General features: G+C 35.4%; 1 protein-coding gene across 1 annotated transcript in view; it reads right to left on the bottom strand.

Annotated features, from left to right (window-relative positions):
- GALNT13 (polypeptide N-acetylgalactosaminyltransferase 13) overlaps window positions 1-24,773 on the bottom strand; it is a 130,123-nt gene extending 105,350 nt beyond the window's left edge. The window contains exons 1-2 of the mRNA XM_085304340.1: window positions 24,677-24,773; window positions 23,773-24,027 (exon numbers count right to left, since the gene is read on the bottom strand). Coding sequence (XP_085160466.1) covers window positions 23,773-23,914 — 142 coding nt within the window. The 5' untranslated portion in view covers window positions 23,915-24,027; window positions 24,677-24,773. The remainder of the gene's footprint in view (window positions 1-23,772; window positions 24,028-24,676) is intronic.
- Window positions 24,774-25,008: the final 235 nt, after the last annotated feature.

Raw genomic sequence — 25,008 nt, forward strand, 5'->3', positions numbered from 1 at the left:
AAACACCAGCTTTCTGGCCACACACACATCTTAATCCTATTAGGAGAAGCTGCCTAAGGATGAAGAAAGGATGGGATTATCCTTTTCATAGCAATAACACATCCCATCATTGAGTAATTTTATTCATAATTTCCTATCTTCCCATTTGCTTGCCAAATGGCCAKTCTACATAGTAAATGACAAAAAAGTTTAAGCCAATACAGACTATAAACTAAGGATGCACAAAAAGGTTACATATAACTGAGAGAAATAAATAGTTTGAGGTTAAACAAGAAAGTCTCAAAGTAAAATATATGGAAAAATTAAGCTTGTACCTGAACCCAAGTCAAGCACATTCTCAAAAGGCAAATGTATCAATGCAATTTTAGCATATCAGCTCTCATTCATCAAACCTTTGGTGCTTATAGCCTGTGCTCCTTGTCTAAAATTGCACGTAGATCACTTTGAAAGGTGAACTCCAAGTTCCAAAAAACAGTCTTTTTTATTATTTTTTAAATAATTCTCAATTAATATTGTTTATTCAGAGCTTGTACTTTGAAGTGACAAAAGATGCCTTCCTTTCCAAACCACTAATTCAAGCTCTTTTCACTACCATTTGAAAGAGACTGTGCCCAGAACTGAGACTGCCCATTTTACACACTGCAGGGGTTCCTTTCCTCCAGTATAAAATCAGGAAAAGACTGTATCGTATTACACCATTCAAATCTTAATTTATTCATAAYAATCCAATGGATATATAGAAGGACTTAATGCAAATCACTAATAACAAGATATTACCCAAGACAGTGGGTGATGTCCACCTCTTCATGTCCTTCTGCTTGAAGTCCCTCAGAGTAGCTTCCCTAAAACGAATCCTAGCTGGCATATTCACCTCTAAACTACATCTCTTTCAAATCAGAATAGCATTGTTATATCTTTTTAAAATAAATACTCATAATCTCCTTATTCTTAAAGGGTCACTGAACTGATTGCTTTCCCACCAGTGCAGAGCATGAACACAGTTTTGCTTGCCTAGTTTTCAAATAGACTGAGAGCATGCTTACCAATAAATTTTTTCTCTTTGAATTTAAAAGTTTTAAAGACCTCTTAGAAGCAATCCAGATGCTTAAAAACTGGCATTTACTGCCACTTCAGGTATTTTAAAGATGTCTAAGTACCTTGCCTGGGATCCGCTGCCATCCCGAAAGGAGGATGATGTAATGCCTGCCAGCCCTGCACAGATACCACGGACACAGCAAGTTATCCATCATGGTACTGGATGCCTTTGCTCAGGCAGGTGARCGAGTCCCCCATCATAACAAGATTTAGTAGGTCACTGCTTCACTTCTCTTGCAGAGACTTTGGATAAAGGCTTCAGCACCAACTCTAATGACCACAGAATGCYATATTAATTGCAGAGGGCTAGGTAATGCAGTAAATATAAATGCTTAAGCTACAACTGGAACTGAAACGTTCAACTCCTGACTGTTTGTAAAAGGTATTACTTGTTCTGCTGTGCAATCAAATATTAAGCTTACTCGACTGTTACCCCTTCTTGATTTGTTTATGGCTTCCCWCAAAGACAGCTCAGCAGCAACTCCTGGCTTACTTCAAACCAACAAAAGATTTCAGGCTTTCTTCTGCTTTACCTCAAAATGACATCTGCTTCTTTTGCCTTGCAAGGTGCAGATACTGCACATCTTACAAATGGTGACACGTCCAAATAGACAGTATCCCAGTTAAACAGAATCTTCAAGGTAAGAAGAGCACAACAGATCAGTTAGTAATGTAGTATTATGTTAGGTAGCCCCAGCTGATGCACAAGGCTACCTAACATAAYGATCACGAGGTGACGTGAGATGCAAACTCACACGAGAGAGGCTCACAAGCTCAAAGATACAGATTACATTTTGGTCACACTGAAAAATGGGGCCTTTTTGTTTGCTGTTAAAATACTGCCTTCTATATTAGGTTTACACTTGACTTCTGCCTATGATCAGAAAATAGCACAAAGCATGTGTACTATACTGCCTGAGAATACCAAATGCAGGATCTAATTTGCAATCTGTCCCTTTCTAGTGTAAGGTAACAAAGCAATAAATAGATTTACTGTTGTAGTCTCTACCAGGCTTACTTCACTAAGCACAGAACTTTTCCATTAAATAGATCTATTCAAGATATTTTAATTGTAGTAAATCTTTAAAGGCATTTTGCTGTTTTCATGACAAAAATCTGTTTGTACATACTTCACAGATGCTGGTTGATTTGTCATGTCTTGGMCAATCCTGTATGTGTAGAAGCTACAGGACAAGATTTACTATTGGCATTGTGTAGCACGATGAGGACCACATTAAAGAGGATGCAGGGGTAAGATTTTTAACTACTTTCATTTCCCCAGGAAAACAGAGACAGACACTCCTTAACGTGCAAAGTGCTAAGCTGATCTTGGTGGTCCAGCCGAAARGCTGTGATGCGATCCCTGTGCAAAGATTTATATTTTCTGTAACACGCGAGAGTGAACCATGCGCAGTGTCTCAGGGTCTGGGCTGCAAAGTCAAGCTCTCCAAGGCTGCTGGAGGACAGTCTACACCACGGCTCCATGCCGGGAACGCTACATCAAAGCAGAGCATGAAGAAAGCCAGATCYGACTCTGCACTGCTGCTCATTCGCTCCCAGGCTTTGTCAGGAGGATCCACCTGAAGGATGATAAAACTATGTATCCTTCCTGGCTTGATCAAATTAAGTCTCTTACCAAAAAGGAAGAGAAACTATTTCCAATTGAGTTTTAAGATGTCAAGCACCAGTTATGACWGTGATTTGGAAAAATACATTCCAGAGTAAATTAAAAATGGATTTTACCCATCATTAATGTGTCTTAATCTGACAGTTTATGACTGAATCCACAAATATTGATCAAATGTTTTTATATTAGTTTAAATGCTACAGGAAAAATGCATCAGTATTGACAGGTTTCTGCTTTTTAATGCTTATACAAGTGACGCTTTTGAAACTGTAGCTTAAATTAAATCTTTTCAGAGCAAATACACTGACTTATTTAGTTGCTCTAGGTAGCCACCTTAACTACCTTATAAGACTGCACATATTTAGTGTCAAATCCAAACTTCAAAATAAATAAATTAAAAACCTGACAAACACACATAACTACTTTCCAGACAGCTTGGCTAGCTGGTCTATAASTAATGGATTGATGTAGGTGTCTGTGCACACGCACTGGTGCAGGAAACCTTGCCAGGGCCAGCTCCCTCGGCCCTGCTGCCTGCAGGAGCGGCTGCAGGAACCCGGCTCCCGGACAGTCAGCCAAGCCCTTCTCATAGCGCTTCTTGCCTGTCAAAGTCTGCACTCCTTCCCTGTTACCCACAAAATGGAAATTTRTATCAATTCATGGGAATTGAATGTAACTCAGTTTTTAGCTGCCGATGAAGAACTTAAGTTATTATTAGGAAAAAAAATATAATCCTTGCTTTGTTTCAGTTATCTAAAATACACATATATATACACTAACCTATATTTAGAAGCATATAAATAATACCTGTAATAGAGGAAATTAWAACTTAGTCTGGAGAAGAATCAGGCTTTAAAAAAAGAATACMGATTTTATCAGTCTCTCTCTCAGCCCAGTTTACTGCCGCAAGTCACGATGTCATACATACTTCATTCAAGGTAAAATCTGTAATAGTTACCTCAAATGAATAAGCTAAAATATGTTGTTTAAATGATTTCAATCAAGTCTGAATTTTACTAATACTATGAATTCCACCTGTTCACACACAAGTGTGTGTGTATATATATATGTGTGTGTGTGTATACACATATATATGTGTGTGCGTGTGTGTGTGTGCGTGCACGTGGGTGTGTATACAAAGAAAGTAAAAGCAAAGAACATGCAACTTTAGGGATCCTAAGAATAAATCATATCATAACTGCAACTGAGAATAAGCTACTCAACGTAGATATTTGGAAGACACAAAATTATCTTTTGCAGAAGAAACAGAACATTCTAACAAAATGGAAGTCATTCATCTTGGAGATGATAAACCATAAATTATGTTTTATTACTATGTATATTTTCAGGATTAAATATCTTAAGAGGGCCAGAGATACTTGAGAGTAGTTTCAAATAAGCAGTAACATCAGTAGAGCTGTTAAGGATCACTTCATATGCAAAAAATGCAAATAAAAACTAAAAGGCTGCTGTGTGACACAGGAAAAATGTTATTATCAAGAAGGAATGTGAAAAATCAGGCACAGATTATGCTGGAAAAAAAACCAAGACACACTGTTCAACCTATATTTATCTATTCTGCAGTGTTCATTGCAAAAAGGTTCTGCAAAAAAAAAAAAGAAAGAAAAAAAAGAAAAAAAGAAAAGAAAAAAAATAAGATGCCATATGCTCTAGAACTTAAAATGTAAATTTTTGGCTTTTCTAGTAAATGAGTGAGTGTTCTGGAAGTATGAGTTCTCTTCCAAGTATCTTCCACCTAAACTACAACAAGCCAGATGCTCTGTTTCATTACATAGGTCCRAGTAGTGATCACCCATATAATATAATGGATTCGTGCACAGAGCCATTAATTCTTTCATAAACAAAACTAATTATTCTTCCAAGAAATTTCATCTTACACTGGATGTTTTAATTAAGTAACTTCACATATTTTTAATTGTTGAAATAGGTAAGAAAAAAAGACATTCCTGTATAGACAAACTCAGCTGGGTTGATGGCATATATACAGGATACTAGTGATAACCAATACATTATCTTTAAGAGCAAACTACAGAATAAACCTGTACTTTATAGGCACATCCTTTCTATTTAAACCAAAACYTGTAAAAAAATCCACAAAAGTCCTATAAAAACTAATTTATCATCAACAAYACACTTCTAACACAGAYATAYMTATCAACATTTTTCTGTGATTTATRYTGAAATAGTTTTCTATGGAATGTAATCTCTTAGAGATGTTCCTGGAAGAGAAAATAGTGTAACTGTGTAATACATACCTCCAAACATATCAAAATTTCTCATTTAAATGCAAACACTGAGAAAGAAGCTTGCTTGCTCAATGAACGTCAGAAGAACTATAAAAGAACCAGCCCCGATTAAAATCAGGACAATATTACAACTAATGTTGTCCAGTTTGCAACATACTCCAATAGAAAAGTAGAACTGTGAAAGATTTTTTTATTCATATAACTAACTTATGCAGTATTTTTCTTGTCRCTATCCCCTATCTGAACCTATACAAAATCTTGTTGAGAAATTATTTTTTTCCAGAGAAAACTCATTTTCTCCCAGTTCCTGCAATATATCAAATGTCCTTGTGGAATCTGCACTAAATCAGTACTATAAAACAGGGAAATTCATTACACCAAGTAATGGGTAGGATGAGTGCACTCATTAAAACAAGGTAATTGTAAAACCACTTTACATTTTGTCCTCCTCTTCCTCTGCGGGAACATAGTATCAGCATGGCACTRATAGGCAGGAACATTCTAAATTTTCATTTAAGTTTATTCATGATCAGTTTATCTACTGCTAATGCTACATACTGAGGTTGTAACAGAGCCATATGGCCAAAAGGAAAGGCAGCAACAAAGGGAAACCCTCTTCTGAGGCTAAAACAAAGTGCTGAACTACCACCTAAATTAAAGATTTGGAGATTTACCTTCTCCTCCTTTCCCACTGGCTACCCTAACAGTGACTGGAAGGGAAGGAAGTCCTCACGCCAGCTGCAGAGCTTGGGTTTTCAGAATATAGCTCACTGTTACTGCCAGCATGCACAAAGGTACATGCGTGTCATCTGGGGAAAAGAAAAACAAACAAACAAACAAGACTTCTTATTAGGAGAGAAAATAGTAATATTTAGCTCTTACTAATAATTAGGCAGGAAAATAGAGTTGGGGTGGGATTAATCTAATTTAAGTTTACACATTAATGGCTGAGCAAGCCTTCCTGCAATTTGTGGAGAGGAATAGGCACTTCCAGGTGGCACCCTACTCCTCTCCACTGACTAGGAAGGAAGCAAGGCAGCTAGTCCAAATGAATACCTCTACGTCTGGCCATAATTATTCTTYGAAGCATTAGAGTCCTTAAAAAGATTCAGTGCTGAGCTGCGATTTAATTTGTGTATCACCTTCCAGCATACGTTTGCCTGTTAGATACTAAAGAAAAAAAGAAAGATACTGTCAGTTTGGACAGTCTTATTGATTCTTGTAGCAAGCAACCACTGACCAGACACGTCAATTCATCACTGCCTCGTTCTTCCAGTGAGGATTATGCAATGCAACAGTAGAAAAGTCTTGCAGCCTTTGATTACCTCTTAGTAACCCAAAGGTCTACCAAACAATTTTCAAATGTTAAAAGCAACTTCTCATCACATATGTAATCTTATTTAACGTTCCTATTCTTAATTTGTAAAGTATCTAAAGCTACACAAATTACTCATTTTAAGGGCTGGCAGAATACAGCCGTTCTTCACTGTAAAACAATGATCAACAGTGAAGTAAAAAGCCTTCGTTTCCAACCTTTCTTGACTTACGTCAAATAAGCAGCAGTTATGTATAGCTGCAATAGTTAAAATTGTAATTTTTCTAAAGCATTACTGAAATTAATGGATGTGTTAGCATCAACAATATGGTAACACATAGGATAGGGTCTAATGATTATTAGACTTCTAATGTAAATTTAAATACACCAACTACACAAACTAAAATAAGGATCAGTTAACTAAAACAAGCAACAGTTAACTAAAGCAAGAATAAAAGCAATTACTTGTGTTCACTGAGCGCACAACTTCTTAATTTTTCCTACAGTGCAAAGGGGCTATTTAGACTTGTTTCCAAAGACTTCAGAATCACAAATAAGGAAAAGTAAAACAAAAAGGTATAAAACTAGATTTTAAATGATTTAGATACTATTTGTTAAGTCAGTAGCTTAATATTTCTCTTCTCAGAAGAGCCAGCAACATTTCCAAGTATTAATAAGCCTCATACTGCTCCTGTCTGTAAAATATCAGCTAGCAAAAACAAGGCAATCATAAATTAAGGCTATGGTTGTATGACACAAAGTAGCAGCATTCAAACACAGCCAGACGGACTCTGAAAACATTGCACCTAGAACTGAAAAACAAGATTATGAAGTGGAGCAGCAGCACCAAATACATCCCTGGAAGAGCTACAGAGGAGACTGGAAGGTGGTGCACACACTAAGCAGAGGGAGTGGATGAATTTTTGCAGTGTTATACAGAGTATGTGCCTCCACAATTTAAGCTGCCTAACACTGTAATACAGAGTGGTCCAAGCACATTAAAACAAGTTCCTGTCAATCCTCTTTTTTTTTTTTTTTTTATTCATAACACAGGAGATACCAAAATTCGAACTGAAAGGGATCCGCTGGGTCACTTAGTCCTTCACAATTGCAACCATAAACACAATAGATAGATACTGCTTTTCCTTAAGAAAAAAAATAAGAGACCAGAAGGGTGGAGGGGTTGAGGGGTGTATATATTTTTTATATATATACATGTACATAACCGATTGTTTCTTGAGATGTCCCACTTTATTCAGTGTTYCTGAGCTGACCAGGCAGACAGATTTTTACTTCTTTCCTCTTTCTTTACTCCATGTCCCCTTACTAAGTTTCTTGAACCCAAAATTACAAAACCCATCCCAATGAACAATTGTACCTTAGCTCCGAATTCACATAGTTGTGAATGTCTTAACATCATGAGAAGTTAATACTGAAGACCCACATTTACATCTCTGAACAACAGCGGTGAACTCAAGAACATACCTTCTCTGAAATGCATTTTGTAAAGAATTTGATGCCACCGTGAAAAATAATCTAAGAATGACATTGCAGTATTAGTTCTGTAACAGAYGGTGTACCTGTAAATAACTCAGTTCTAATACACAGGTAGAAAACAGTTTGACAAATGAGAAGAGAAAGTCCCTCTGTCTTCCTTGGTAGCCCTATGAAAAGAGGAAAGTTTTAGACACAAGCCCAGCACTCTTCTCCTCATATTAATAAGCACAGCTAGCTCCAAGCAAATTAGCTTGCTCCTGCTCCCAGAACAAGAAAAGAACAGTAACATACTTGTGCTTCAGTTTATATCTAAAGAACATAGTTTCCCAAGGATAATATTGTGTGATATAATTTTCAGATCATTTTACTCTGAATAAATGCTTATCACGTATGTGTGCCTAGGCATCTAAAAYGCTGGCTCATTGCCAGAGACATTTCATGTGAAATACGTGCTGTGTTTAATGGCACTGGTAAACCACCTGAGCAATTCTGATTCTGCACTTGCCGAAATGCGCGCTTCACCCTTCTGCTCCCAGAACAAAAGCTTCTCATTTGCACCTGCAGAAAAAAAAGCCCTAATTCTGTGTCTACTTTTTGCCCAGGCCCCCCAACMTCCTTAAGCACTTTTCAAAAGGACAGGATAGACAGAAGGATAGAAGGCCTGCTGATTTGACTTCCATGTAGTTGAGGCTTAAAATTAAAAGTAGTTTACAGTGCTTTCTCCCTCTTCTTTATGTGTTCTATGTGTTTCTTTGCTTGTTTTTGTACTGTGATGAGAAAATCAGGTAATATATGAAGATCTGGTATGTATATATTGCCGTGTGTGGGTGCATGCATGTATTATCTGCTCATAGATAAGCATCGAGCAAATGCAAGCAGCCAGTAATTAATCAGCAGAAGGTCCATGTGCTAGGTAACTGGATTATAAGTAGATTGGAAGAGGGCATCTCCCCAAATGAGTGGGGGATTCCCATCCCCGTGTCCCCTCTAATTCTGCTCACTGAACCTGTGAAAGGGGATAAGGGTATTCCTCACATCTAGCTGATGGGAGCAGGCTAGGAAGGCTTCCTCTTCTCCACCTGCTCGTAGCACAGATGGCCCCAGCAACAATTAAATGAGGTGAGTGGCTGACAGCAGCCCTCCATAATGTGGAATTAATTATGAGATTATCGTTAGGGAATTCCCAGAAGTACTTAGGTAAATCTCATTATCAACCTCTTAGGTTGCAAGACAAAACACAAGTTTTGTATCTACATCACAGCATTTTCAGCAGAGTAACAGAGCAGGGGGTTTTGTGGTAACTGAGTGCTCCCTCCTTCCTACCGTAAGAGAGGAAATGACCAACACTTCTCTCAGCCTGTCCCAACAGGGGGCCTCTTAGAAGGCAGAGTGACTAAAAAACATTTTTTACCCCTCTTTGCTTGATTTGAAGACAAATATAACCTCTCATGCCCCACCAACCTGCACCAAGAATCCACAAAAGGCAACCTTTGAAGCACCCTAGATTGACAGACCATTTTGCAATCCAGCAATCTGCTTTTGACTGGAATAAAAACACATTTGCACAGAAGTAAAATTTTATAAATGCAAAAGTTTACATTTCAACACAAATTCTCATCTATGCTAATGGACTGTATTTGTTTCCAGCTTTCAGGCCAACAGGTAAAAGGTAAGATTCAACTAGCAAAGACATAACCCAAAAGATAAGGGTGACCTACTTAAAATCCTGACCCTGAGCTCCAAAGGCGRTACTAGTTCTGCTGCCAGATCTTAGTACTATTTCTAGTCCTCTATATTTGTATTTGATTTTGTCACTTAYATTATTTTCTTCATACATTTATCTCATTCCGACATAAGAAGAGACCATGAACCAAGCTAAAAGCGTAGTGTGGAGCTTTCCAACAAACACATACCGTTATGGAAGGGCAGGTGACATTCGCAACTTGCTTACCAGCAGCTTCAATAACCTCATGAACAGATTCTAATTATTTACATCTCTGCAGACCTCTAGTTTCAGTTAGCTGCAGCCAGCAGCAGATTTTCAGTGTAAACATTTTTTTAAAAAGGTTTAGCTAAAAAGATGCATTTTATGCAATGGTTTGTTTCTTCAAGGATTGATTAAAAAATAATTTTATTCTTGCTTGTGTTGGAAACATAAAAGTTTACTTGACATAACCAGCCATTTGGGCCCATTGCTCAGTCCCCAGACCAACAGTTAGGATCCCACAAGTTGTTTGGTCCCATTCCCCCTGCTTCTGGCCCAAAGAGCTGACCTGCCATGGAGAAAAAGTGACACCTCCCCCTGCGAGGCAGGGAAGGAGGCACAGCCGCAAGGGCTGCGGGTGGCTTTGCCAGGCCCTGGGGTGCAGAACTCATTTGCACCACGTAGAACCACCTGAAACAACAGTCCTCGCCCACAGACAAGACACACACACACTCACCAAACAAGCATGCTATGTTTTTGTTTCCCTGATGAAAGCTGCTTCTCTTTCTAGTAGCATTTAAACTACATTGCAATATTTTTCAAATTATTCTTTCTGGTTTGAGAGCAATATCTTCTTTAAAAACAGTAGAGATTATTTTTAAAACTTGTGCTATCATAACTAGACTCTGCAGTTTAGTTCTGTTCTGTTTATTATCTCAGGAAAATATGTGGTAAGAGGTGTCTTAAAATGAGAAACACATGGGAAATCCAGCATCCGTGTGCCCAAGTTTTAATAGGTATTTCAGGAGCTGAAATAAGAAATGATCCAATAGTAACCATCTTAGGATTACATATGCCAATAATATCAAATGAGGCACATACTAGGTCATACCARTAATGAGAGGAGGGCACAAAATTATCATATAATAAGGTACTACCTGAGAAAACATTTAGTAGTGAATGTAAATAGGAACAAGGGTACTTAACATCTTTCAAATAGAAACGTACAATTTATTCAAAATACATGTCCTCACACATGCTCATTTTGATGGTTTATAGCAGTGAATCAAGCTATTTAATTTCTCAGAAAATTTAGAAAGTAAATAGGTTACCCTCCCTCTATGGTTCTAAATGTTTGCCCGTGAAATATAGAAGGACATCTTCAGAAGACACTTTTATAAATGAAYTAATAGGTTGTAAATTCATTTAAAACGTATGTTACATATGAAGCTTTGTAAGATTCATTTTCTGTGTTAGCAGAAAGGCTATTAACTGAAGGAATATACATTCATGACACTTAATGAGTATTTTCAGTATATTTTCCTTTTACCATGTAGTAATGAGTAATAAGCCAAGGCCAGTTTGATTTAGTTGACTAGCTGAATTTGAGATATATGATTTACTTGTCCTGAAGCAGTTCTCTTCTCCAAGACTTATTCTAAGTTTTATACAAGTTAAATACCATTTACTATTGCAGGACTCACCTACCTAATTTGTGGTTCATAGCTCTGGATTTTTTTTTCTTTTTTTTCCAGTCAGAATGTCATACCAACTTCTTTATTTGCAGAACATCACAAACATCTCCAAAATAAAATTATTTCAAGCATAACCATTTAATTACAAATTATATAACCAATAACTAAAAGGCAGCTTAAGAAATCCTCACCGCAGACATTGTTTTAACACTTGCCTTTAATACTAGCATCTTCAAAACTGCATTAAAGTAGTTAGTAACACCCAAGAAAGTGATGCTTACAAGGTAAAAATCAAGCTTCCCAGCAACAGAAGCTTCCTGTCAACAGACAGTTTAAAATAAAAAATAATAATAAATAATTCTTTCATTACAAATGGCTTTGTTATCACTTAATGAAGAAAGTCTTTTATGATTACAGTTTATGATTAAAGTATTTAGATACCAACATTACACAAGGAATATTGTTCCTGTAATCCAACACAATTTACAGTGGAAAATTCTCTCAGTGGAATTGCTTACGATTCTTATAGTTCAATTCACTAGAATAATTACATAGAACTCCATATTACTGAATTCATATCTACAGCTTTTTTAAATGCTGCTTGTCACTGTCCCAATGCATTTTTGTGGACTTCAGTGAAGCCAAGACCTATTTCACAAGCCTTGAATCTGATCCTCATGCCCAGCCCAGCTCTGCAACGTAAAGTTGGACAAAGCACAGCTTTACCATTTCTGATGATGCAGTACCACTTGAGTGGTATTCCGTGAAAGTTAAGTTAAAAAAAACTTGAAGGCCTTACATTAAAAAACTACACGGGTAAAAAGTATTTAAATAAAATTCAAGCATAAGATAAACAGCAAATTGAAAAAGCAACTCTATGGACAAATCTATGATGAAGCATCTCATAGATTTTTAAATTGTGTGCATTGAAAAATTGTTATTGTATAGAGTAAGCAATCTCTACTGCAACACTTAAATCATTGYGCAAAGACGTGCCATCCACTGTAAATAAACTAGGTTAATTTATTATACTCTTTAAATATGTTCTTGAGAAGCACTCCTTGTTCTTCATAAATATTCTAAATATTTTGTACGTTCATATCCCTCACCTTCCAGATGATAYACACACACCCAAAGCAAAACAGGAACTACTTCTACAGGATTTTAAAATCTCTCTCTCAAGGAGTACCTGACTCCTCAGTGAATATTGCTGRACAGTAACTGACAGCTCCCACTTACTGCGCAAATTCAGTTCTTTTGCCCGAAAGGACTTTCTGACAAATTGCCATGGAAGCCAGATATCCTTGTTAGAGTTTCCACACTACAACTATCAGGGCCATAGCACTTCTCTACATGAACCGACACACTAGCAATCAAGTATTTTTATTTATTTTCCACAAGGCATAATTTAGCACATTAACTAAAAGAGTTGAGTCAGCTAAATAAAAGCATGATAGAATAATATAATGAATAACGAGAGCAAAGCAATTTGCGTGCAATCCCCCACRATAAGCCTGTTCACACCAATGAAGTCTCCTGAATCTACGCAACCCAGTTAATTCCACTTGGGGCCAAATAGGATTCTGGATTTACCAGGACTGATCCATAAAGAACCGACTGCAGCACATTGGCCTAATGCTCCTAAATAGTGTAAGATTTCAACTCGTACAAAGCTTAAGAACATGCCTGTATTATACTGGCAAACTCCTATTTCATTTAACACGTTTCTAAATACTGCATGAGACTACATTTAGAGTTTGCTCTAGGAAAACCTAAACAAGCTAAATTCACAGTACAAAACCAATTTATTTTGCCAAAAACTGGGAAAGAGGTGGGGAGGAAGGAAAAAAAAATATCATTACTTATGATGCATTAAAAAAACACAATGCAATATTAGTCGGATGTTGCCTTTGTATTATTCACTATAGAAGTTTTTATACGAACTGTACATAAGTAGATCTGTAAAAATGTTTTATGAGTGCCCCTATTAAAATAATTAATAGAATAAAAAAGCCTATAAAACACACTATACTCCTGTTCAAATTTTCTTCACTAAAATGAGAATACTCCAACTCCTACTAAGCTAAAAAACATACAAAAACCCACAACTATCACATTCTAAAAGAAAAACCTAGCAAAAGTTCTACCTTCCAAACACTTGGCAATAAATTTCATCTTATTATTTAATAATATCACACATCATATGAGACATTGTATTTTACATTAATGTAAAAAGCAGCTTCTCAAAAGAGTCATTTTGCATTTACTTTCCAGACAGTTAGAATGAAATTACTGAAAAAACATGCCAAATTTTTCCAGGAATGTGTAACCACCAATTTCAGTCACCACATGAACAATTCTCTAAGAATTCCTGCTTCATGTGAAACAGGTATTTAAAATACTATGGCATTGACGTTCTTAGATAAGCAAACATATACAATACCTTGTAATCCATTAATATAGCATTAACTTCATAAATAATACAAAAAAATTATCAATTGATACTCACTTTTTTTAAAAAATAATGGGTTTAAAGTTGTGATTTAGAGATCAACATTATACTTCTTATTCCTAGCMTAGAAAAGAAGTTTTACTGACCAAATGAATTCCATTTCTCGGTTTGTACATTTAAGAAAAGACTTATTCACCAAACATATTTTAACTTCTCTTAGAAGGCTTATTTGCTGGGTCAAATTTTTGTAAACCTCACTATCTTCTCTTGATGAAGGGGAGGACTTCAGGGCAGGATTGTACCCATGTGTTTGTGGGGAGGATTAAGGAGAGTAGCAACTGAGATACAAAGAACAGACAACACTAATTTGCACACAAACATAAAGAATGTTTAATACATGAAAATGCTTCTCCAAAGGTCTTAACATGCTTGCAGTTTACTTACTCTGCCCAAAAGGTTACATTTTCAGCACTACTATGAATGTTTTGTATGTAGTCACCCGTGGAGTGTGTAATTAACGAAGACTTTCAGAAGGAAAGGGCTATTTCTGTCACAGCTAATACCAGACTTCACACCAACAGGATTCAGTCCTGCCACCAAGCTTCAAACAGGCCTAATGCAGACATGAAATCACAGTATTTTAAGCGTATCTGGAGACAGGGAATTGAACRAGGTAAGATCAGGCCAACACAGCTTGTTGTAACAAACAAAATCATTTCCTATACAAAAAGGGGGAGGGAGAGAAAGATAGGGCAAGATGTTGGACAGAAACTCAGGATTATAGGAGCACAAAAATAAGCAGTTCAGGGTTAATGGTTTTYTATTTACTTCAAATTTTAATAGAAACCTAACAAGAAATCCATATAATACAATGCAAAAAGATTACTTTGGAGTTGTATATTAAAAAAATATWTAAAATAAAAACATTAGCTAGTTTTAAGGCATGATATACTGAAAGAAAAGTCCCAGATAACTTAAACACAATTAGGAGAAAGATCAATATGCAAGACTTAATAGTAAATTTAACACATGCTCAGATGAGTTACTATCAGTAGCTTTTAATTATTTAGAATAAAACTCAATATAGGAGTGTCAAAAACCATACTATGTTGATGCAGAAATTCTCACCAATGTTATTGTACTGTTACAATATCTTAGAATTTAATCTTGAAATGCCTGCCTGTTCCTTTCTCTTTAAGTTATATGCCTTTTTCAGCTAAACATTAAAGGTAAATGACACCTTTCTGCTATCAGGAGTCACAAAGGACACAAAATACCAGATGTTATTCTTAATCTCATTTATATTAACACATTTTTCATAATGTCATCTAGATGGTAAGAGTTTTTTTTTTTTTTTTTTTTTTTAATAGAATAGAATCCCAAGGACAAGAAGGATGACATTGGAATAAATTTCACTCTAATTCTTCAGTCTTTATTATGCAAATGAATGCTCACTTTAGCTTGTCAGATTTGGCAATCATGAGAATGTCTATAGCTGAAAACTTCCATTACAGCATACAGGAATAATCTACGCAATACCTCCTTAAAAAAANAAAAAAAAAAAAAAAAAAAGCCTCGAAGTATGTCATTCAGATATATAAATAATCATGGTGTTACTGTAGATGACATCAAAATTGCTAATTAATAAAATCCACACTGTACTAAGAAACAGATACTAAACTTATTTACTGATAAATCTGACTAGTATTTATTTCAAAGTCTTCCCCAAAATTCTGTAAAATTCAGTCATAAAAATAGTGGCTTAAAGCTAAGAAAAACACTTACTTTGCAAAATAGAAAAGTTGCAACATATGGCAAGCTAACATGATGCATCACCTTAGCATTCTGTGTATTTTCTCAGTAGTTCCAATTTCTCTAGTGTTTTGTTCTATTGCTTAAAATTTCCAGAACTCACTCAAACCAAAACTACTCTGTGTCTTGAAGTTTTAAACAGCAGAGATTCAAATATATTGCATAATTTGTAGAACAATTTAAGAATTACTTAAAATTGGATTTAGAGGGCTGACTGCAGTCTGATCTTCACGTTTTTAAGGCTCAATATTCCTGCAAATAGACCTGCATGCACTGACACTATTTGCAGAGCTTTTCTAAAATCAATGAAGCCTCATTCAAAATCTGCATGTGACGCTTCAGTAACACAAGAGTCACAATTTTCAGACAATAGCCATTATCAAAGCTTCCAATGCTAGAAGTACACATAGTTTTCAGATATAGTTTTTAGTTTTCATAAAACTATTTTCTCCTAAGGTACACATTGTCAACAAACTTTGCAAGTAGATAGGTCTAAGTGTGACATGCACAAAAAAAAGCTAGTGTCCGAAAATAATTTCAAGTAATCTTATGATTCATCTGCTGAACATTAAAAACACCCACAAAGTAGCTGAAAAACATATTCTGCAATTGCTAAAGGAAAGTTGATCTTATCAAAAACTAGGTTTCTGTTAATCTGAATATTAATATCTCTAATATTAGAGATGAAAGTTTAAGCTGCTACTGGAAAACATGTGCAACTGTTAAATGCATGCAGCCATAATTAGTAAGACAYGTCTATGCTTCCACTTCAATTCCATTTACACTCATGAGCTCCACCTCAACAAACTGGTCTGGCACTAAGATGAAGCAGTGAAACCTAAACATGAAAGGTTTTACTGAAAATAAGAAAGAACTGTGAAACACATCTAGTCTATATCAAACAGTACCAACCTCCTAAATTATTCCTAATACTAAAATTTAGATAAGCTAGGCCACTCTTACACCCATGGCTTCTGCTACAGGGCAAGTCTAAATAGGCTTTATGGGGGACAACTGGCAAGCATCTAGATATCAGAGCGTGGCACGTTTTACATTTCAAAACAGCATAGAACATTCCTTACACAAAACAAAAATCCCCAAAACAGAGTTTAGCCTTCCCACTTAAAAATTTATAAAGTTAAGTAAAATAATTGTATTTTATTCACAACTTCAGGACMCAAGGTAGACTTCTCCCTGTGCAATCTTTTCACATCAACTTACAAAACATAAAACCAGAAAAAAAACATAAATTCTTAATATATCAGAAAAATTTCACAGTTCAAAAAAATAATCAAATCTGGGGACTGACAGCTGTAAATTTCTAGCTTTAAAATAAAGTCCTATCAGAAACTATGCTGGAGTTACCCAACTCTGGGGCAGTAAGAGAGAACACATTTGCACATACATCACTAATATGTCATTTTTCTGTCAGCTGCCACAGGTGGAAAGCATTCTTGATATCTTCCAGTATTTTAAGATTTACTGTCAACCAAGCTAAAAATACGTTATAATATTTAAAATATTAAACAAAAAACAGTAAAATATAGAACTAAACCCTTACATAAGCAATATCTGTCAATTCACTTTATGATGGGATTCCACAGCTTTGCATAATATGACATTTTCTGGAAGGAGTCTATAAAAAAAAATCAGTAAACATCACATCTCTCATAATACAGCTTCCATTTATTTATTTATTTTAAAGCATGCAATCAGAAAGAGATGTCTGTTATGCTACAGTTTTCCCTCAAGCTTTAGAAAGGCATTCTCATGAATTGTGTGATGAAAACTTACAAATAAACTTAGTGTATTGTCACAATCTCCAAATCAACAYTTTAAATTTTATTTGTCAGCAAGTTTGTGGCAAGATTTCAGTGCAATGTACACATTCATCCATCCATCTATTAAATCTTTATGGTGTGCTATTAAAAATATCTGCTACCATTGTTACTGCAGACAGTCCAATGCATACAGCAATCTGACAGATAAATGTGTTTCTATGGAAACTACCAAAGTGAATGCCTTATTTTGAAAACTTGGTCATAACCCCAAACTTTTATTACAGCATCCAAATGTTTCCATCACTTGCTTTACAGAATCACAACACAGTCCTTTTCTCTTTARGGAGAAAAACACGTTACAAGATTTGAATAAATTAACCTTCCTTTTATACCTTTTTTCAAAATGGCATTTTAATAATTTCTAACAACTTTATGACAATTCTTCTTTTTTGTACTACTTAAGATGTAGTTAATACTGAAACAAAAATGTATTTATATAAATATTAGATACCAGAAGTCATAATATTAAAGATTTGTCACTGCTTTATGAAAAGCTAAAGCGTATATTCACATTCGAAAGCTACATTATAAATATTATTCATGTTGCAAAGACAAGCATTCAAAATCACAATTTCACCTCATTATTCACATGCACTCATATATAAGTAATCATTTTTTCTTTACAATTACTGTTTCAACCACTGCACGTGCTTCTCATTTTACTGTTTACAAAGCAGTACTTTTATCAAGCTCACCACATTTTTTTTTTACTCAATCTGAGTAGAAAACTGCCAATCAAAAACTGTCTACAAACACAGCTTTTGAAACTGAAAATACCAAATCTAACTAAGAAATCTGAATTTGAAACTAAAGTTAGAGGAGAAATTTACTGCAGAAAAATATCTATGTCTAATTCCTTAACCATGAATCAAGGGAAAACTTCCCCAAAGCCTTTCGACTCCAGGATGTGTTCCTCCTGATATCAAGATTCCTAGATGTGAATTAACCTTCTCTCTCTCTCAGTGACCACACTAGACACAGCAGGGGTAGAAGAGTCCTTTTACTCATGTAGAGTTGAAGGGAACCTTGAAGAGGTCTGATTTGATCCAGTAACAGTATTTGAGAGGTTACAGATAAAAGACCACGTAGCAGCCAAGCAGATCTCAGAAGATAGTAGGTCTTGGCAGTTCTCAGAACTGATGGTCTTGCCTGTACCTGTTTAGCTTCTCTTGTTAAGTTGCTGTTGACCTCTGGCTATCAATGCTTTGCTGACATGCATCACTTGTGCTCTGTACACACAAACCTCATTCATTCACTTCAGCAGGATCCCTGGCCGCAATCACTGGTGAACTTTTGGTCATTTTACAGCACCTAACCCAATGAGATGATGGTCTCAATTTGGTCTTATGAGCACTGTTGTAATAAGGTGGAGTCCACAGTAACCTTCAAACAGGCCTTTTGGGTGTTCAGAACTACTCCAATTTGTGGAAAATGAAAACAAAGCTTGACAGCCTGGCATCTCAGTTAAATTGCCTACTGGCTTATAAATGGTCAGTAGGTTTTTATTTAAAAAGAGAAAGGTCTACCAGGGAGAATTTATTGGACAGTAATGCACATTCCCACCCCCATGATGCCAGAATAGCAATGAGAAGCACGGTCTACTGAAACAATCTGTTATGCTATAGTAATGAGATCCTCACAGGGCACCTACAGACACAGACTTGTTTTTTCAAGAAGYGCCGGCCTTGCACTATCCACACCATCTTGTTGGACACATTAAGATGTCCTTGGTGGCCCCTGGCTTTATCGTGATGTATGCTGTCTTTAACACAAACATCTACAACTTCAGCAATACACACCATTTGTGAACTTGTTTCAAGAYGTTAAACTCTTCACTCAGCTTTCCAAGATAGCACACTAAATCTTTATTCAAAAGAAGCTCTGTGTTTAGAATTGTGTGCTCTGAGAGAAGATGCCAACTAAATTTAAATGTTGTCTGAGAACAAGACTCAGAGTTAATAAGAAAGTATTTATAATCCTTATAGCCTGCTCTTCATAGCCTCCATTACRTTCAATAGCTTCCATTATGTTCAATAGCTGGAGGAAAAAGGAAACKGTAAAGAAGCTCAAGCCACTTTCGAAATAAGCAGACCATGGTTCCAATTTTTACATATACCTTCTTTACAGATTTCTTTTATTCTTGGAACTTAACTTGGATGTTAGCGGTCCAACATGATTTCAACAGCATTTCCATGATTATAAGCTCATCTTGCTAAGTGAAAGCTGACGGTATCCACGCATGTATTTCACAGCAAAAAAAGCAGTAATACACTATGTCCATCATAATAGCTTATGGCACAGTGTAAAGAGGTTTTAGTAGCCTGCAGTATAGGGACTTTTAAACTGCRTACAAAAAGGATTTTTGTTTTAAATAAGATTATTTCTTCAAGTAGACCTGAAAGTATTCTGCCCTGTCAGCTGCACATACTGTACGTTTCAGGAGAATCATCTGCTAGGAATAGCAGATTGAATATGATTAGTTCCCAGCATAAGAAAGATTGCATTTGCAATCTCTTTCTTGGGCTGGCTACCTCTCCACTTACCTCATATTTCACCTATTAACTCTTAGAATCTTAAATAGGACCACATGCATTTCTTCTCTTCTCTGCCCCCACCAGGCTCTGAGAACCAATTTCTCAAAGAAACAGAGTTGTTCTTCAGAAGTATTTGAAGCAGAATCTTCAYCAATTGTAGTACCAAATGTGACAGAGTTCTACAGCTGTTAGCCGGAAGCAAAGCAAGAAATACATACTGTATCAAGGTGGAACAGAAGAGTCCAAGGTAGTGCTTGATTTGTCAAATGTTCTGGCACTATCTTCTCCCATGCGATTTTGAATCCATGCTTGACTCAGGGGCCTGATGGCAGACTTTGCAGTAAGGGTTTTTCAACAGGCGATGCAGAAGGTCAAATACAAAAATAGATTCAAGTAAAGACTAGTTGAGTGAACGCCAGCTCCAGTTTGATTAGGATAACACTTGCAAGTTGTTAAGCAATATTACTAACCCAACACAGTAACAACTCGTTTTTATAACGCTCAGCTTTTATACTTGTCACTTATGTACTGAATGATGTACAGTGAGACAGAGAGGAATTTCAGACATAATCATAGATTTGGTAATGTTGGAGGGGACCTCTGGAGATCATCTAGTCCAACCTGCAAACGAGTAGCCCATATGGGGATCGAACCTGCAACCTTGACATTATTAGCATCACACTCTAACCAACGGAGCTAACCTTTCTGTAAACCATCACTGCTTACATTTCTACATCTACTGTAAGGTTATTTTTATGTATCATTTACAACACAATAGTTGTTATGACTAAAAAGGCATGAAAAGTTTACCTCTTTTACATCTAAACACAAAATTCTACACAAGCTGAAGTCTTCCCTCTCTAATTAATGACCAAGGTAATGGATTAAGTGATACAAATATTGGGTTACTGTCCCATTTAAATWTCTGTTAATACACTGATTCTTATTTTACCTTTTTAATATTCTTATGGAAATACAGTATTTATGTTGCTTTTTATCTTTACAGATCTGCATTTGCAGAGGTACTCACAGACTGACAAATACAGTACTTAAAGCTGAYGGTATCCACGCACATATTTCACAGCAAAAAAAAAGCAGTAATACGCTATGTCCATCATAATAGCTTATGGCACAGTGTAAAGAGGTTTTAGTAGCCTGCAGTATAGGGACATAAAAAAGTTTAAGGTTCTAATGACTTCACCAGAACATATATAATTTCAGCAGAATTAAATGAAGAATTTTTGCTGCATCTCCATAACAAAAGAGAAGATTACCGTATTTTGGATTTTTTTTATTTCAAGATACCTGCACTGACACAGCAATAAATATCACCGTCTATTCTAGCTGAAAWTATTTAGGATATTCAGTAAACCCACTTGCAAGTCAAAAAATTCTTACGAATTTAGTGGACTGGAGTATAACAGAGTTATACAGAAATGACCAGATTATTACTTCAAGTGGATAGATATACTAATAAAACCCCCACAAACTTCAACCTTCTGAACCTTTAATTACAACTGCCAATGAGAAAAAAGGCTTTCCTGCAATTATTTACACAAGYCCTTGTTCAGTGAATTAACTGCCCTCATATGCTAAACACTTTCCTAAAACCGTAAGTTCTTAAATGAAAATGTTACGTTAACAGATGCGCTTGTTTAGAAACCAGATGATTTCGATTCACTTAAATCACTCTAATCTAACTCAGTAAATCATTAAATGGAGTAAAAGTATCAGTGAAGGACATGGTTTTATACTCCACAGAATTGGCTGCTTTATTTTTCTTTCTTTCTTTCTGAACTAGTCAAAAAGATAAAGATAAAATAGGTGAATTCTACTTTTTCTTGCTATGTTCTTACTAGGCTTACTAGAATTTTAGTAATCTCACAACAAGAAATATGTAATGAATTTCCAATAAAATTGTGCTGGTGTCTCCACATATTATATGTAATTTTAATAATTTTACAAACCATATTATAATATTTTTTTCTGGGATAAAACCAGAATATGCATGGTAACAGCCTTAATACAGCATTTACCAGGCTTTCAAGTAGAAATAGAATTATATATAACTTTGTTCTCAAAACTGAGGGCAAACAGTTTTTAAATGCAAAATTCCTATGGAAGACATGMGTTTTCTGCACAGAAGTTCTAATGCAACATGGAATTCAATGCATTGAATGTTGAAAAAAAACACTCAAGTAGCCAAATGAAGAGTAAATCAAAATAAGAGTCCAGTATAACATAATATTTTGCTTATTTTCATGGACTAAACAACAAAAGCATCAAAAAAGGTAAATTCATACTTGTCAATTCTAGATGTTTTCAAATAAATTCAAGGGTGGAATAGGGGAGGAGTATTAATTTTTTTTAATCCAAACTGACTTACAGAAAATGATGTTAATGTTCAAATAAAGTTTACTATTTTAATGTTTTATACTTTCCTCTACAAGTTATCCTATTAAATAGCAAGAAGTGCAGCCCATTAAAGACATTTCACAGAATGTAACTGATTATGAGAAAATTTCAGTGTATACTTCAAAAATAATCTATGATCACTTTTTTGCAGCTGAAAAGAGAGATAAATTGGGTCGTTTTATTCATGATATGCCAGATTCTTATCTAGCATTTGTTTTAAAATACAGTATTTCTGTTACACATAAAAATGGTGACAATAAACAATACGCTAACGTTTTGGAAATACAATTGAATAGTAACAGATAAAAACTTACACTGTTCAGCTRTTTGCATGTTTAGAAGGTCAAAGTGGTATCTTCCTAATACATTTGGTAAGAATCATTTCCTAGTATATTAATTTCAAATTATTATAGTTATCAACTCAACCAAACCGTATACCCAAAGCTCTTAGAACTGCAATGACAATCTGTGGACAAAACTGAGTATCAGTGGTTCAATATATATATGCATTTATGATAAGAGTAATAGACTCAGACACACTTTGTCTATTGTCAACAGTAGGTACATTAAAAAAGCAGTTACACTAGTTATAATTAGTCTTGTTCTAAWCCCATTAGAGATTCAAACTACCTTTCTTCCTCCAAATGCCTAGCCTAAACTCCTGAAGGACATTAATTTATAACAAGAATAAAAATAATAATAATAATAAAAAAAAAACACCACACATCCATATTTCACAAATTTCCATAATTTTATGGAATTTTCCATAAGCTGATAGTCTTAACAGTACTCATGAATCAAAATTCTAGTTTCCATAGGTTACTATCAAGTGTATAACAAGTCTTAATCAGTACTTCTGTCATTTCTTTTGGATACCCAGAAGCACACCATCTGTCCTGTGAATGTCTGCTCTGGAAATTTACAATTACAAGTTGAAAACTAGTTGCTTCTGTCAAGGCTCCGTTTTCATGAATACTCCCTGTAGTAAATTACRTGGCTAAAAATATCTGGAGTGAGACAAGCCAATCTCTGCTCCATATGCATTTGAGACTTTATCCTACCGTCTTCATACAGCAGAAGGAATCAAAGTATCTTTTAAAGAATGTATCTTTAAACACTTAATTCTTGCTGAATCGAAAGCAAGCTTCCAATTAAATATCTTTCACAAAGATAAAAAAGCATAGAGTGTCAATGGYGTGTCAAGTGACATTTGTCAACAAAAAAGGAGCATGCTCTTACTATATTTGCTTTGGTTTTCACTTCCACACATCAGAGACCTGTGTTAATTTTGCTGACAGTACAAACGCAAAACTCAGACTCCACTAAGACAAAGGTCAAACACCAAGATAACAAACTAATTYAGAAACCACTAAAATACAACAATATAGAAAAAAGTACTTCAGATTATGGCATTTTTTCTTTTTGAATTTGATAAATGATTCAGCAAGTATAAAAACACACATATGAGGCCAAACACTTCCAATTGGCCTTCAAAGATAGCTTAGACTTGGCACTTACCCCTTAGAGCTGGCAGCAGAGATCTCTCTTTCTTGTCATCACATTTATTACATTCACTGAAGTACAGAAGTAAAAAGACGTCCACAAGCACCCACATGAGAGAAGTGGCTAGAACCACCTTGCAGTAAACAAATCTCCTCATTGCTTTACTTCGTTTCTAGCTAAAGTGCTGAGGAAAGACAGCAATTGCTGAGACGTACTGAGCTCCCACGGTTAAAATCCAACATGGAAGTAAAGATAAGCATCCCTCTGCAACTATTTAAAAGAAAATAAAGTCCAGGTTAGCTAACAAGTACACACAGTTTGAACTGAAAAATATAGAGTGTTGAGACATTTTAATTATTTGTTCCTTTCAGAAGGTGCAAGTACTTTGTTTTCCAATCCACCTTTCAAGGATGTTTCTGCTATGTTTCTATGAATAGCAACCATTCTGATTTGCATACTTCATGGATAGTTTACATACCTATCTTCATTTTCATGCAGGATAACTTTTTTTTAAAAAAAACAAAGATGGCATAAAAAGACAACAAAGCAATCCTGAAACACTGTATGTAAAGCTAATATTCATTGTTTTATTGAATATTAGACAAATATATTAACAAAAAAATGAATTTTTCTTCAAAAAAGTACATTTTTGATGCTATTTTAAATACATTCTCTGAACACTAAAAGCAAATTGATTTTATCTTACAGAAAATCTTCATGCTGAATTTTTGAATGCCATCTTGCCACCATCAAACGTGCCTACAAAAAAGTTCTGCAGTCATCCATCTATATATTTAAGTTCTTGCCTGCAACAGCACATTTTGWTAGCAAAAGCCAACTGTAAGGGTCTTCATACACCCTCATCCTCTCAACTTAGATTCCTAAGTTACATGGCTGTGTTTAAACTCCCTACACTTACCATTATAAAGTGCATTCTGTGTCGAGGTATGGGATTCCTCTTCCCATCTTGTTTCTAAAGCACAGTCTTAACACAGAATGGCAGGATAACYTTCCAAGTGCCTAAAAAAACAAAACGAAAAGAAAAAAACCCTTATAACATGACTGTGTTTTCTAAGACCCACAAAAGTTTCTTTTAAATAATAATAAAAAGCTCTCGTGTTTTGTCCATATTTTACCCTGTTAATTAAATGTAATTTTTCTATATATTGCTTTTCTATTCTAGCTCTGAAAAGATCTTAGTTTCTCAAGCCAGCAGTATTAAGACTAGTAAAACCTGATCTTTCCTGGCTC

Source organism: Rhea americana, unplaced genomic scaffold (assembly GCF_003343005.1).
Source record: "Rhea americana isolate MKP2758 unplaced genomic scaffold, rheAme1 scaffold_206, whole genome shotgun sequence".
In the NCBI taxonomy this organism is placed as follows: domain Eukaryota; kingdom Metazoa; phylum Chordata; class Aves; order Rheiformes; family Rheidae; genus Rhea; species Rhea americana.